The sequence below is a fragment of the Sus scrofa genome, chromosome 10 (genome assembly GCF_054392235.1).
Source record: "Sus scrofa isolate SSC_HxYL_T2T_F1_AM1 chromosome 10, Sscrofa_HxYL_maternal_Yorkshire_Landrace_v2.0, whole genome shotgun sequence".
NCBI classification, from domain to species: Eukaryota; Metazoa; Chordata; class Mammalia; order Artiodactyla; family Suidae; genus Sus; species Sus scrofa.
The window spans coordinates 75453463-75468142 of NC_139392.1; the positions used below are offsets into that span (position 1 = coordinate 75453463).

At 41.0% G+C, this 14680-nt stretch overlaps 1 protein-coding gene across 5 annotated transcripts in view; it reads right to left on the reverse strand.

The window, feature by feature from the left end:
• ANKRD26 (ankyrin repeat domain 26) overlaps nucleotides 1–14680 on the reverse strand; it is a 101179-nt gene that overhangs the window by 77601 nt on the left and 8898 nt on the right. For all 5 annotated transcript variants that reach the window (XM_084980259.1, XM_021064872.2, XM_021064869.2 and 2 more), the window contains exons 4-7: nucleotides 10766–10872; nucleotides 9768–9838; nucleotides 3628–3664; nucleotides 94–163 (exon numbers count right to left, since the gene is read on the reverse strand). In XM_084980259.1, the coding sequence (XP_084836385.1) occupies nucleotides 94–163; nucleotides 3628–3664; nucleotides 9768–9838; nucleotides 10766–10872 (285 nt within the window). The remainder of the gene's footprint in view (nucleotides 1–93; nucleotides 164–3627; nucleotides 3665–9767; nucleotides 9839–10765; nucleotides 10873–14680) is intronic.

The window sequence follows — 14680 nt, forward strand, 5'->3', positions numbered from 1 at the left end:
ACATAAAATAATGATTGGAAGACCACTGATAAATTTTAAATACTACACAAAACTAAATTCAGCAGGAAAACTAATTTCACAAGAGCACTTTACCTTGGTATCAAAATCGAAGTCTTCATCTGATGTAGGCCATGAATCATCAACACCAGGTTTGTCAGAAAGCCTTAGAGCAAAAAATATACAACAAAAGTGAGTTCATTTCTTTTTCTTCTTTTTAGCATTTATTGGAGTATAGCTGATTCACAATGCTGTAATAATTTCTTCTTTTTAATACTGCAGACCATGGATCAAACCTGCATCCTCATGGATACTAATTGGGTTCGTTACCACTGAGCCACAAGAGGAACTCCAGACCTCATAAAATTTTTTTGTCATTTTTTTAAGGGCCGCACCTGCGGCATATGGAGGTTCCCAGTCTAGGGGTCCAATCGGAGCTGTATCTGCCACAGGCACAGCAACGCCAGATCCGAGCCAAGTCTGCAACCTATACCACAACTCACGGCAATGCCAAATCCTTAACCCGCTGAGCAAGGCCAGGGATCAAAACTGTGCCCTTATGGATGCTAGTCAGATTTGTTTCTGCTGAGCCATGACAGGAACACCTAGACTTTATAATTTTTAATGTTTAATCTATGAAAACTGTGGCATATAAATTAAACATGAATTTGTTTCTTTTACTTTATTGTTTCTTGGCTGCACCTTCACCATATGGAAGTCCCAGGCCAGGGATCTAATCTGAGCTGCACCTGTAGCGACACTAGATCCTTAACCCACTGTGCCACAGCGGGAGCTCTGTCCTTCGACTTCTGTCATTTAACTTTGAAAGTTTTTAGGAAACTCTCTGTGCTGTTTTAGAGTAAAGAGAAGGAATGGGACCTTCTTGATAAGTTATTTCCCTGCTTAAGAAGGAAGACTTTTTGTTTTGGTTTGGTTTTTTGCCTTTTTGTCTTTTCTAGGGCCGCACCCTCGGCACATGGACATGCCCAGGCTAGGAATCTAATCGAAGCTGTAGTCACCAGCCTACGCCAGAGCCACAGCAACACAGGATCCGAGCCACATCTGTGACCTACACCACAGTTCATGGCAACCCCAGATCCTTAACCCACTGATCAAGGCCAGGGATCGAACCCGCAACCTCATGGTTCCTTGTCGGATTTGTTAACCACTGAGCCACAGTGGGAACTCCAAGAAAGACTTTTTGACAGACACAGATTAGTCTTTGAACCAGGATCAGACATTGGAGAAGGAAGAGTGGATCTTTTTACTTTGTTTCAGGTCAAGTCTGTTCCAGTTCAAGTAAACAAAAGATAGGTCACTCACTGGATTAGCTTTTAGGATGTTTGGTGAAAACAAATTATTCTCAGGTTCTGCCAGGTATATTGGCTGTCACTGTTTGTTAGGAGAACTAAGAATGGGTCTTTACTAGATATTTCATAGGTTGGGAGAGATGGAAACAGAAACAGGTAACTAAAAGTTTTTTAAAAACAGCAGCCAGGAGGAGTTCCCATCATGGCTCAGTGGAAACAAATCGGACTAGCATCCATGAGGACGCAGGTTCAATCTCTGGCCTCCCTCATTGGGTTAAGGATCCGGCATTGCCAAGAGCTGTGGTGTAGGTCGCAGACCTGGCTCGGATCTAGCGTAGCTGTGGCTGTGGTTTAGGCCAGCAGTTACAGTTCTGATTCACCCTCTAGCCTAGGAACTTTCATATGCTGAGAGTGCAGCCCTAAAAAAAAGAAAAAAAATTTAAAAATTAAAAATAAAATAAAAGCAGAGGGCAGGAGTTCTCATTGTGGCTCAGTGGAAACAGATCCAACTAGTAATCCATGAGGACCCCTGGCCTTGCTCAGTGCATCAAGGATCTGGCGTTGCTGTGAACTGTGATACAGGCTGCAGCTACAGCTCCAATTCGACCCTCAGACTGGGCACCTCCACGTGCCTTGGGTGTGGCCCTAAAAAGACAATAAATAAATATAAATAAATAAAAACAGAGGCCAAATTTTAGCTGTCAGGGAACTTCCTTTAATATATAAATAGCCAATCTTTTACTTGATTTTTCTTTTGGTTTAAAGAAATTAACTCAACTCTACCCAATATTTTGTGATAATCTATATAAGAAAATCATCTGAAAAAGAATGGATATGTGTATACATATAACTGTATCACTATGTTGCACAGCAGAAATTATCACAGCATTGTTTGGAGAGCCTGTTGTGGCCAAGCAGGTTACAAACCAAACTAGCATCCATGAGGATGTAGGTTCCAACCCTTGCCTCGCTCAATGGATTAAGGATCTGGCGCTGCTGTAAGCTGTGAGGTAGGCTGCAGATACGCCTCGGATTCCACGTTGCTGTGGCGTGGGCCAGCAGCTGCAGCTCCAATTTGACCCCTAGCCTGGGAACCTCCACATGCCCCAAGTGCAGCCCTAAAAAGCAAAAATAAATAAATAAATAAAGTCTAATTATTTTTCCTATACAAAACCCTGGTTATTCACGCCCACATAAACTAGCTAGCTCTTAAAAACCCTCCAAAGCACTCAGATAACCAAGGAAAGAGAGCAGTAAAAACAGTGTCTTTGTAGCCATGCATCTATTTCCCTATGTACAGCTAAATATCTTCCTTCCTATGGGCTCCTCTCCCAGATCACTCTTTTCCAGGGCTCAAGGTCAGTCTCCAACCTTTACGATTTCAGCGTATGAAGGCAACGATTCCTAAAACAAGGATGAGCTCAAGTGACCGTGAGTAGGAGCTCTCTAGTTCCCTGTTCCTGGCAAACAGACTAACTGGAGCCTCATCATTCACTCCCAACACAGACATGGTGCCAGCTACCCAACTGAGGTCTATGACTGATTTCTAAAAAGAAAACAGACTCTAGGAACAAAAAAGAAAACTTCAGAGAACCAGGAGAGGGTACGTGCCTGAAGGGAAAACCAGACTGGGAAGTCACTAAGTAGATACTGAATTTAATTAACATACCATGGGCTATTCATAGATAAGCTTCTCTTATTTAAAAAAATACATCTTAAGGACTGTCGTTATCATTATAGCTAAGAAGACTTGCCTAAGAAGGTCCTGCCTATGTAAAATTCTATGGTTTTGTGGCCACAGCTACCTAGGATCTGCCCTAACACTTTAATGGTAAAAACAAGGTACTAGTTACCACTGGGACTGTCAAATACATCAGAACAAAGGATTAGACTAATGAGGCTTCTGAGGAAAACTCGAAAAATAGGAGTTAATATGTAGCCAAGTTTGACTTTCTGAGTTAATCAGATGTGGGTTTATATCTTGACCCCAGTGAGGCATGGACTTCTCAACTTCTGCTGAGGGATGAGAGGGGGTCTGGGGAACAGGCAGGCTTACAGTCAAATCATAGGTCAGCTTCTCCTTAACTATGGAATCATGAGTCAATTAATCAATCTCCCTGAACCACAGTCACCTAATTAATGAAACAGACTATAATAGCATAGTCACTTTGCAAAGCTGTTGTGATGACTCTATGAAGCGACAAATGTTAAGCACACACTACAGTGTCCAACCCAAAGTAGAACATCCAGCAAACATTAGTTTCTTTTCTCTGTGTTCCTATAGTTAGCCTATTATTTGTAAAAATTCATAAAATCCTACCTGCTTAAAGAGTCTTCTTCAGAACTCTCATCCACTACTAAAAAAAAAAAAAAAGTAAAACACATTTTATTTATTTATTTATTTATTTATTTTTTAAGCACTCTTAGGTGCTTTTTATCTATTTATTTATTTATTTGGTTTTTTTTTTTTTGCCTTTTCTAGGGCCGCTCCCGCGGCATATGGAGGTTCCCAGGCTAGGGGTTGAATCGGAGCTGTAGCCGCCCGCCTATGCCAGAGCCACAGCAACGTGGGATCCGAGCCGGGTCTGCGACCTACACCATAGCCCATGGCCACGCCGGATCGTTAACCCACTGAGCAGGGCGAGGGATCGAACCTGCAACCTCATGGTTCCTAGTCAGATTCGTTAACCTCTGCACCACAATGGGAACTTCAGTAAAACACATTTTAAATCACTAAAAAAATTTACAGCATATTCAAAGTATAAAACTGATGCTTTGTTAACAAGAAATCCTTTGGGACCACACCTGAAGATTACACTGGGGTGAGAGTTCCTACTATGGCTCAGCAGGTTAAGAACCTGACTAATATCCATGAGGGTGTGGGTTTGATCCCTGACCTTGCTCAGTGGGTTAAGGATCTGGCTGTGACGTAGGCTGAATATTCGGCTCAGATCTGGCCTTGCCATGGCTGTGGTGTAGGCTGGCAGCTGCAGCTCTGATTCAACCTCTAGTCTGGTAACTTTCATATGCCACAGGTAGAGTCTTAAAGAAAAAAGAGATGAAAAAAAAAAAAAAGAAGTGGTATTTATCAAAACTTGATACCTAAAAATGAACTTCTATTTACAGTGACTACAATCCTAACCAAACTCAATGAGACCTACAGAAAAAAATTACATTAGTAGATCAGTGTCATAAACTGACAAAAGCAACTTAAACAGCACAGTATTTCTGGACTTCCATCATTTGGAGAAGCTGGAAAAGAATACATGCATTTTGCTCTGACATAACTTCTCCAGCTCTTCAGTTTAGGATGAAAACACCCTATCACAAGGAATCTTGGTCTATAGGCACTGTATTTGAAAGCGTGTAAAACCTGTCAAACAAACTCTGGCCCTATCTCTATTTGCAGGGTAAGTATGAAAGACTTTATGATTTCGGTTTTACAACGTATAATCTAGTGAAAGGAGAATGGGGAAGGGAAAAGGGGTAAAGGGAGTCAACTGGATAGTGAGGAATGGAAAGTAGACTTTTGGTGATGACTTTTTTTTAAATTTATTTTTTGGTGATGACTTCTTGATTTATTACAAACAGGGATGGAGCAAATATGAATCAAAACTGGGTATCCATATAATTAAAGCACAATCTTTATTCTAATCTTAAAATAGAAATCATGATGCATATTTTATATAAGAATTTTACTGTATTTTAGTAATATTGTAATTACCTAATAGTACCATATAATTTATGTACAAATATCTGTTATCACCAAAAGTAAAAAGAATAGTAATAATAACCAGCACTACAACTTATTATGGATGATACAACTGAAATCAGTACCACATTATGTTACCACTTGTTATGTATATGACCTGCTATAAAATTTTAAGACAACACCAAAAATTAAGTCGGTGCTATAAGCGCTGTGCAGAAAGGATTCTGTACAGCAGGTCTAAGCCTGCTATCCTTAGAAAGTCCTGCTTGAGTTCTCCTCATGGCTCAGTGGAAACAAATCTGACTAGCATCCATGAGAATGCAGATTCAATCCCTGGCTTCACTCAGTGGGTTAAGGATCTGTTGTTGGCCGTGAGCTGTGGCGTAGGCTGCAAACGAGGCTCAGATCTGGCATTGCTGTGGCTGTGGTGTAGGCCAGCAGCTGTAGCTCCAATTGGACCCCTAGCCTGGGAACCTCCATATGCCTCAGGTGCGGCCCTAGAAAAACAAAAAAGTAATTAATTATTTAAATAAATAAATTTTGGGTGATCATCATCAGTAACACTATCATTGTGGAACAGATGTACAGAAATTTAGCTTAAGAAATTAACAGAATAAGAGTTCTCTTGCAGCACAGCAGAAACGAAAATGAATCTGACTAGTATCTATGAGGAGATGAAGGCTCCATCCCTGGCCTAACTCAGTGAGTCGGCAATCCAGCATTGCTGAGCTGTGGTGTAGGTCACAGACACAGCTCAGGTCTAGTGTTGCTATGGCTGTGCCATAGGCCTGCAGCTGCAATTTCAATTTGCCCCTTAGCCTGGGATCCATAGGCCACATGAGTGGCCCTCAACAAAAAAAAAGGAAATAAAGAAATGAACAGAGTATAAGACAAATTTAGGATAGGTAGCTAATTGCGTTAAAAGGAAATATACACATTTTGCAAACACACGTATCCTAGAAACATGTTCTAATAGTAGCAGACGCAAAGACAATTGTCTTTAGAGATGAAATTCAGAAGGGAGGAGTAAAAACAGAGATACTAGAAAACAAATGAAAAGAGAATCAAGAGACACAGCACTAACAAAAGTCAGATACTGACTTTTTTTACTGATATCACCAGAATTTCCAAACTACTGAGAACTAGTATATGCAGCGTATCACTTTCTTTTTTCTCTGTGGTATTATATTAGTTTTTTGTAATGAAATATGTAAAAGATGTCAGTTTCCCCACACTACTGGTCTATAAATGATTTTTCATCCACACTTGAAACTCAGTCAAAACATGGCTGCAGTGATTCCCTATAAGAGTCAGGGTCTGACGCCAAATTCCCACTGGTGCTGCCACAATTTGTTTCAGGTTTCATCTAGAAGAGCTTACCAAAGACTTGAGAAAAACTTTCAAGTGTTTCCACAAGAAGCAGTGAAGAAAAACAACAATTTTTCCTCACACTTGACTTCCAGGTTTTGACAAACTCTGGAGAAACGCCGGCAGGTGTGCTCACCAGACCACACCATTTTCCCCGCCCCGCATGGGCAGCTGCCGCAGTTATACAGTTCGGTAGGACCTTGGGAGATGTGACCATTTTTCCACATGTGGACATCAGAGGTACCAATCACGTAAAAAGTAGACGTTGGAACCATTAAATTGTTCTTTTGAAAAAGTTACCACCAAAGAGCTTGTAAGAGTTAAATACAGGAGTTCCCGTCGTGGCGCAGTGGTTAACGAATCCGACCAGGAACCATGAGGTTGTGGGTTCGATCCCTGGCCTTGCTCAGTGGGTTAAGGATCCATTGTTGCCGTGAGCTGTGGTGTAGGTTGCAGACGCAGCTCAGATCCGGCGTTGCTGTGGCTCTGGCGTAGGTCCGCGGCTACAGCTCCGATTCGACCCCTAGCCTTGGAACCTCCATATGCCGCAGGAGCGGCCCAAGAAATAGCAAAAAACCAAAAAAAAAAAAAAAAAGAGTTAAATACAATTTTCTTTTCCATACTTTTACTTGATATAATTGATGCTCCCTAATCGAAGTTTTCATTAAAAAAATTTTTGCAGTATCACTATCTCTAAATTCTCTCCTACTTCTGTTTCCTTTTTCCTTTACTTTTTTTCTTTTCTCTTCTTTTTTTGCTTTTTAGGACCACACGTGAGGCATATGGAGGTTCCCAGGCTAGGGGTCAAATGCGTGCTATAGCTGCCAGCCTACACCACAGCCACAGCCAGAGCAGATTCAAGCTGCATCTTCGACCCACACCACAGCTCAGGGAAAAGCCAGATCCTTAACCCACTGAGCGAGACCAGGGATCAAATTTGAATCCTCCTGGATCCTAGTCATAATCATTTCCACTGTGCCACAAAGGGAACTCCCTTCTTTTTCCTTTTTAATTTTGATTTTGAACAGTTCTATTTACTACATTCAGATGAACAAATGTAGAAACTGATCTATGTGGAGTAACTCTGCTTCCCTCTATCTCATGATTCTAAGTCCTCAGTTGAGGGTTTTGTACTTCCATAAACAATTTTTTTTTTTTGGCCACGCCTACGGCATAGAGAAGTTGCTGGGCCAGGGAGCAAACCCAAGCCACAGCTGTAACCAGAGCCACATCAGTGACAACACCGGATCCTTAACCCACTGCACCACCAGGAGAACTCCCTATGGACATCTTTTTGTAACTGGCTGGTACTCAAAATCCTTGAACAGAATCCTGATGGTATGTGACTCCCAGGTTGCCTCCAAGACACCTTCACTTTGTCCCCTTGTAGAGGTAAGTACCTCTCCTACTTTTCTCCAGCTTCTCCTCAAGTCTTCTTTACTAACCATTCCCACAGCACCCTTTGTGCACCAGCTAAACAGAACTCCTAAATCCTGCCAAGCTCACTCATGCATCTTAGCCTTTGCATTATTGTTCTATCAAACATGCAAACTTTTTTTTGTTTGTTTTGAATTTTAGGGCTGCACCCATGGCATATGGAGGTTCCCAGGCTAAGGGTCAAATTGGAGCTGCAGCTGCCATCCTACACCACAGCCGCAGCAATGCAGGATCCAAGCTGAATCTGCAACCTACACCACAGCTCATGGCAACACCGGATCCTTAACCCACTGAGCGAGGCAAGGGATCGAACCCGCAACGTCATGGTTCCTAGTCGGATTCATTTCCACTGCACCACAAAGAGAACTCCCAAACATGTAATCTTAATATATGTTTCTCCTACCAAACAGTGTCCTTTTGCCTCTTTGTCTGGCAAATTTCCCCTCACCCTGCATGCTTAACTTAAAGCCTACCCACTTTTGAAAAACTCATTTCCTCATAGACTTAAAGTATCTGGCACATATGAAACACTAATATAATAAAGAAAAAAATACTTCAGGACAATTATAAACACCTGGTGGACTCTGGGACAGAGTAAGCACAGATAGAGTAATGAACAAAAATGACAATAATAATAACAAGCTCTTGGAGAACAGGGACTGTGTGTTTAATATGTTTGCATTCTGTAACATCCAAAGCGCTTAATACCTAAAAGACACGTGATAGTTATTTGTTAAGTGGACAAATTAACAAATAAATAAAAATGTTTTCTTTGAAAATTATGTTTTAAAAAAACACAGAAAAGACGCAGGGACAACTCTATTCTAATATGAGCACCCTGAAGACCCAAATTCTGTCTCTTCCATCTCTGTATCCCCTATAACTTATAAAATCAACATACAGAAGTTCTTTGGGGGTTCTCACTGTGACTTAGCAATAATGAATCCAACTAGCATCCATGAGGATGCAGGTTCAATCCCTGGCCCCACTCAGCGGGTTAAGGACCTGACATTACCATGTGCTGTGGTGTAGGTTACAGACACAGCTCAGATCTGGCATTGCTGTGACTGTGGCGCAGGCCAGCAACTGCAGTTCTGATTCAACCCCTAGCCTGAGAACTTTCATATCCTGGAGTGTGACCCTTAAAAAATAAAAAAAAAAAAGAAGTTCTTTGATCGACAGAGGTCTACTAACACGTCCTCATACAGTGGGTTAAGGATCTGGTGTTGCCGCAAGCTGTGGTGTAGGCTGCAGATGTTGCTCTGACCTGGTATTGCCATGGCTGTGGCGTAGGTTACATCTGCAGTTCTTTTTTTCTTTTCTTTTCTTTTTTTTTTTTTTTTGTCTTTTTTGCTATTTCTTGGGCCCCTCCCGCGGCATATGGAGGTTCCCAGGCTAGGGGTCCAATCGGAGCTGTAGCCACTGGCCTACGCCAGAGCCACAGCAACGCGGGATCCGAGCCGCGTCTGCAACCTACACCACAGCTCTCGGCAACGCCGGATCGTTAACCCACTGAGCAAGGGCAGGGACCGAACCCGCAACCTCATGGTTCCTAGTCAGATTCGTTAACCACTGCGCCACGACGGGAACTCCCAACATCTGCAGTTCTTATTTGACCCACAGGCCAGAAACTTCCATATGCCACAGGTGTGACGGTAAAAAGGAAAAAAAAAAAAACTTTTTCTTTTTTACACAAAATATAACATGGGATTTTAGGAGCCATCATTACATGAATAAATTTCTTTTCAGACAACACTGTCTCTGATCTGAAATTACCAACAATTGATTTCTTAAATAATTCTAAAAGCTAGACTATTAAGAAATTAATTTTAAAAATAAAAATACACATGAAATTTACACAATTTTTTTTCATTGGTCTTTCATTATCAAAACTCCCTCCCTCTCACATTACCTCTGGCAGGATCATTAAGAGAAAGTCTTACCTAGGTTGCTATTTAGAGAAGGACTTTTAGGTCTCTTTTCTTCCTTATATTCAGAAATAAGTTGGCGATTGCTATGTATAAAAAATACAAACGATACATAATGTTACTATTTTAATACTAATATGAAAAACAAATACCAAATACATTAAATTCTTAGATTATTGCAGATAATATCAGAGCTAATGTCAAAATGTCAGCTGTTCCATATACTTCAAATTTGTACTCTACAAACTTTTTGGTTAGCATATAATTAAAGGATAAAAAAAAGGAAGGTGAAGTTCTAATGAACTGCAGGCAGTAAAGCTCAGTAAATTAATTAGGAGGGGCCTGACATATGGAAAGTATCTCGAACTCAGAAATCCTTGCTCTATAACCAACAGTTATTTGTCCCGGGAAGAGGTGCCTCTCCTCATCTCAAAGACTTCTACTTTAAAAGGGTGTTAGGAGGATTTGATGAAATAGCATACCCCCAAAATGCTCAGAGAAAGACTGAAAGAATGGAAAAATTCTTGAACTTCATCACTAGAATTACTTTTGAATCCCAAATAAAATCCACTGAGTGTTTTTTTCATAGGTTTAATATTCCCACATTATAGTTTTCAGAAAAAAAGTTACTAATTACGGTGATTAGCTGTTTTCTCTTTCTGGTTTGTAATTTAGAAACTCTCTTATATTATATAATTTGTAAGTAAATTTATCTATAAATATATGACCTCGTTAAATTAGGTAACATAGGAGTTCCCTTCATGGCTCAGAGGTTAACGAACCCAACTAGGATCCACGAGGATGCAGGCTCAATCCCTGGCCTTGCTCAGTGGGTTAAGGATCTGGCATTGGCGGGAGCTGTGGTGTAGGTCGCAGACACAGATCCGATCTGGTGTGGCTGTGGCTGTGGTGTAGGCCAGTGACTGCAGCTCTGATTAGACCCCTAGACTGGGAACCTCCATATGCCACATGTGGGCCATAAAAAGAAAAAGAAAAAAAAAAAACTACTATACCTTTTGATCTTATCAACCACATGCGTGTTTGCTTCTTTCTCTGCTAAAAAGTCCACCATTTGCTGTTTGTTTTCACGGACAGCAAGTAAAAGTGGTGTAAGATCATCCTGTAAAACAGCAAAAACAATTTATATTGTACAAAATTACATATTTCTAAAATGAATTTTAGAATACATAAAAGATTCTCTGAACTTAAACATATACTATAGAAAGTAAATAAGGAGTTCCTGTCTTCTCACAGCAGAAATGAATCTAAGAACCATGAGATTGTGGGTTTGATCCCTGGCCTCGATCAGTGGGTTAAGGATCCAGCATTGCCATGAGCTGTGGTGTAGGTCACAAACATGGCTTGGATCCAGCTTTGCTGTGCCTTTGGTATAGGCCAGCAGCTATTAGCTCCAATTCAACCCCTAGCCTGGGAACCTTTATATGTCATGGGGGAGGCCCTAACAAGACAAAGACACAGGAGTTCCCATCGTGGCACAGTGGTTAACGAATCCAACTAGGAACCATGAGGTTGCGGGTTCGATCCCTGGCCTTGCTCAGTGGGTTAAGGATCCAGTGTTGCCGTGAGCCGTGGTGTAGGTTGCAGACGCAGCTTGGATCTGGCTGGTGGTTACAGCTCCGATTGGACCCCTAGCCTGGGAACCTCCATATGCTGTGGGAGAGGCCCTAGAAAAGGCAAAAGACAAAAAAGAAAAAGAAAAGAAAAAAGAAAGTAAATAAAAAGGAGCCCTTCCTTCCTTGTGCTAGTTCTCTTTAAAATGATCCATGGGAGTTCCCACTGTAGCTCAGCAGGAACGAACCAAACTAGTATCCATGAGGACGTGGGTTTAATGACTGACCTCGCCCAGGGGGATAAGGATCTGGTGTTACCACAAGCTGCAGTATGGGTCTCGGGTTGTGCCGTCACTGTGGCTGTGGCATAGGCCAGTGGCTGTGGCTTTGATTTGACCCCTAGCCTGGGAACTTCTATATGCCGCGCATGCAGCCCTAAAAAAAAAAGCAAAAAATAAAATGATCCTCCTCTACCACTTTGAAAGATGAACTGCAAAGACATTCACTAAAACTCACTTCAAACATTTACTGGTTCTGAGCATCTTTGCCTCTCTTACAGCATTTATCAGGTAGACCATAAGTGTAGTTATTTTATTGCTCTACTACTACTCTAAACACTACTCCAAGATAATCATTTCACTACTAAATCAATTGCATTTTTATGGAACAATGCTGAGAAGAAAGATATAATACTGTCTGCAATATGCATAACCTGTCCCTCTATGGCCATGATTAACCCCATAAGGTTTACAGACATTCCAATGGGAAGATGATTATTTACATACACGTATATGTAAAGAAAAACAGTTCTTTTAAAAAACCAATTTATGGAGCTCCTGCTATGGAACAGCAGGTTAAAGACCCTGCGTTGTTTCTTTTTTTTTTTTTTTTTTCATTTTTTTTTATTACTCAAATGAATTTATCACATTTGTAGTTGTATAATGCTCCTAACAATCTGATTTCACAGGATTTCCATCCCACAGCCCAAGCACATTCCCCCACCCCTAAACTGTCTCCTCCGGAGACCATAAGTTTTTCAATGTCTGTGAGTCAACATCTGTTCTGCAAAGAAGTTCCATCTGTCCTTTTCTCAGATTCCACATGTCAGTGAAAGCATTTGATGTTGGTGTCTCATTGTATGGCTGACTTCACTTAGCATGATAGTTTCTAGGTCCATCCATTTTGCTAAAAATGCTGGTATTTCGTTCTTTTTGATGGCTGAGTAATATTCCATTGTGTATATGTACCAACTCTTCTTGATCCACTCCTCTGTCGATGGACATTTAGGTTGTTTCCATGTCTTGGCTATTGTAAATAGTGCTGCAATGAACATTGGAGTACATGTGTCTTTGTGAGTCGTGGTTTTCTCTGGATAGATGCCCAGGAGTGGGATTGCTGGATCAAATGGGAGTTCTATGTTTAGTTTTCTGATGAATCTCCATACTGCTTTCCATAGTAGTTGCACCAATTTACAATCCCACCGACGGTGTACTAGGGTTTCTTTTTCTCCACATCCTCTCCAGCACTTATTGTTTGTAGACTTTTGGATGATGGCCATTCTGGCTGGTGTAAGGTGGTACCTCATCGTGGTTTTGATTTGCACTTCTCTAATAATGAGTGACGCTGAACATCTTTTCATGTGTTTCTTGGCCACCTGTGTGTCTTCTTTGGAGAACTGTCTGTTTAGATCTTCTGCCCATTTTTGGATGGGGTTGTTTGTTTTTTTGGTATGGAGCTGCAGAAGGTGTTTATAAATTTTGGAGATTAATCCCTTGTCAGTCGTTTCACTTGCAAAGATTTTCTCCCATTCTGTGGGTTGTCTTTTTGTGTTGTTTAGGGTTTCCTTTGCTGTGCAGAAACTTTGAAGTTTGAGTAGGTCCCATTTGTTTATTTTTCTTTTTATTGTCAATACTCTGATAGGTGGATCTGAGAAGATGTTGCTGTCATTTATGTCAGAGAGTGTTTGGCCTATGTTTTCCTATAGGAGTTTGATAGTGTCTGGTCTTATATCTAGGTCTTTAATCCATTTGGAGTTTATTTTTGTGTACGGTGTTAGGGAGTGTTCTAATTTCATTCTTTTCCATGTGGCTGTCCAGTTTTCCCGGCACCACTTATTGAACAAGCTGTCCTTTCTCCATTGTATAGTCTTGCTTCCTTTGTCATAGATTAGTTGGCTATAAGTGCATGGGTTTAATTCTGGGCTTTCTATCCTGTTCCACTGATCTATATGTCTGTCTTTGTGCCAGTACCATGCAGTTTTGATGACTGTTGCTTTGTAGTATAGTCTGAAGTCCGGGAGCCTGATTCCTCCGGCTCCATTTTTCTTTTTCAGGATGTCTTTGGCTATTCTGGGTCTTTTGTGCTTCCAAACAAACTTTAAAATATTTTGTTCAAGTTCTGTGAAAAATGTCCTTGGTAATTTGATAGGGATTGCATTGAATCTGTAGATTGCCTTGGGTAGTATAGTCATTTTGATAATATTAACTCTTCCAATTCACGAGCATAGTAGATCTTTCCATCTATTTGTGTCATCTTTAATTTCTTTCATCAGTGGCTTGTAGTTTTCAGAGTATAGGAAAGACCTTGCGTTGTTTCTGAGACAAGGAGAACTCAATTCCCAGCCTGGAGCAGTGAGTTAGGGATCCAGCATTGCCACAGCTGTGACACAGATTACAGCTACACCTCAGATTGGATCCCTGGCCCAGGAACTTTCATATTCCATGGGTGTGTCCAAAAAACAAATAAACAGGAGTTCCCATCATGGTGCATTGGAAACAAATCCGACTAGGAACCAGGTTCAATCCCTGGCCTTGCTCAGTGGGTTAAGGATCCAGCGATGCCGTGAGCTGTGGTGTAGGTTGCATGTTGCTGGGATCTGGCATTGCTGTGACTATGGTGTAGGCCGGCAGCCATAGTTCCAATTAGATGCATAGCCTGGGAACCTCCATATGCCACGGGTGCAGCCCTAAAAAGACAAACAAAACAAAACAAAAAACAATTTATAGGTTCTAACTTACCATTCTTCAGAGATTATCATAAAATATTAGCCAGACTATAAATTAATATAGACAATTTTTTAAATCTTGAAATATTTATCAAAATAAACTGTACAACAGGAATTGTAAACTCAAATGCTTAAGAAAGCAAAGTCAGTGACCAGAGTAAGCAGAGAATTCAGATGAGGAGAACAGACAGGGAACATAGGACCCACATGGAGGGGTGGCCCTTGCACAGCAAACCAAATAGTCCTAAGGGCTCATGGAGGACAAGATTGCTTCTTTAAGAGGAACCTGAGGAGTTCCCTTCGTGGCACAGTGGAAACAAATCCAACTAGGAACCATGAGGTTACAGGTTCGA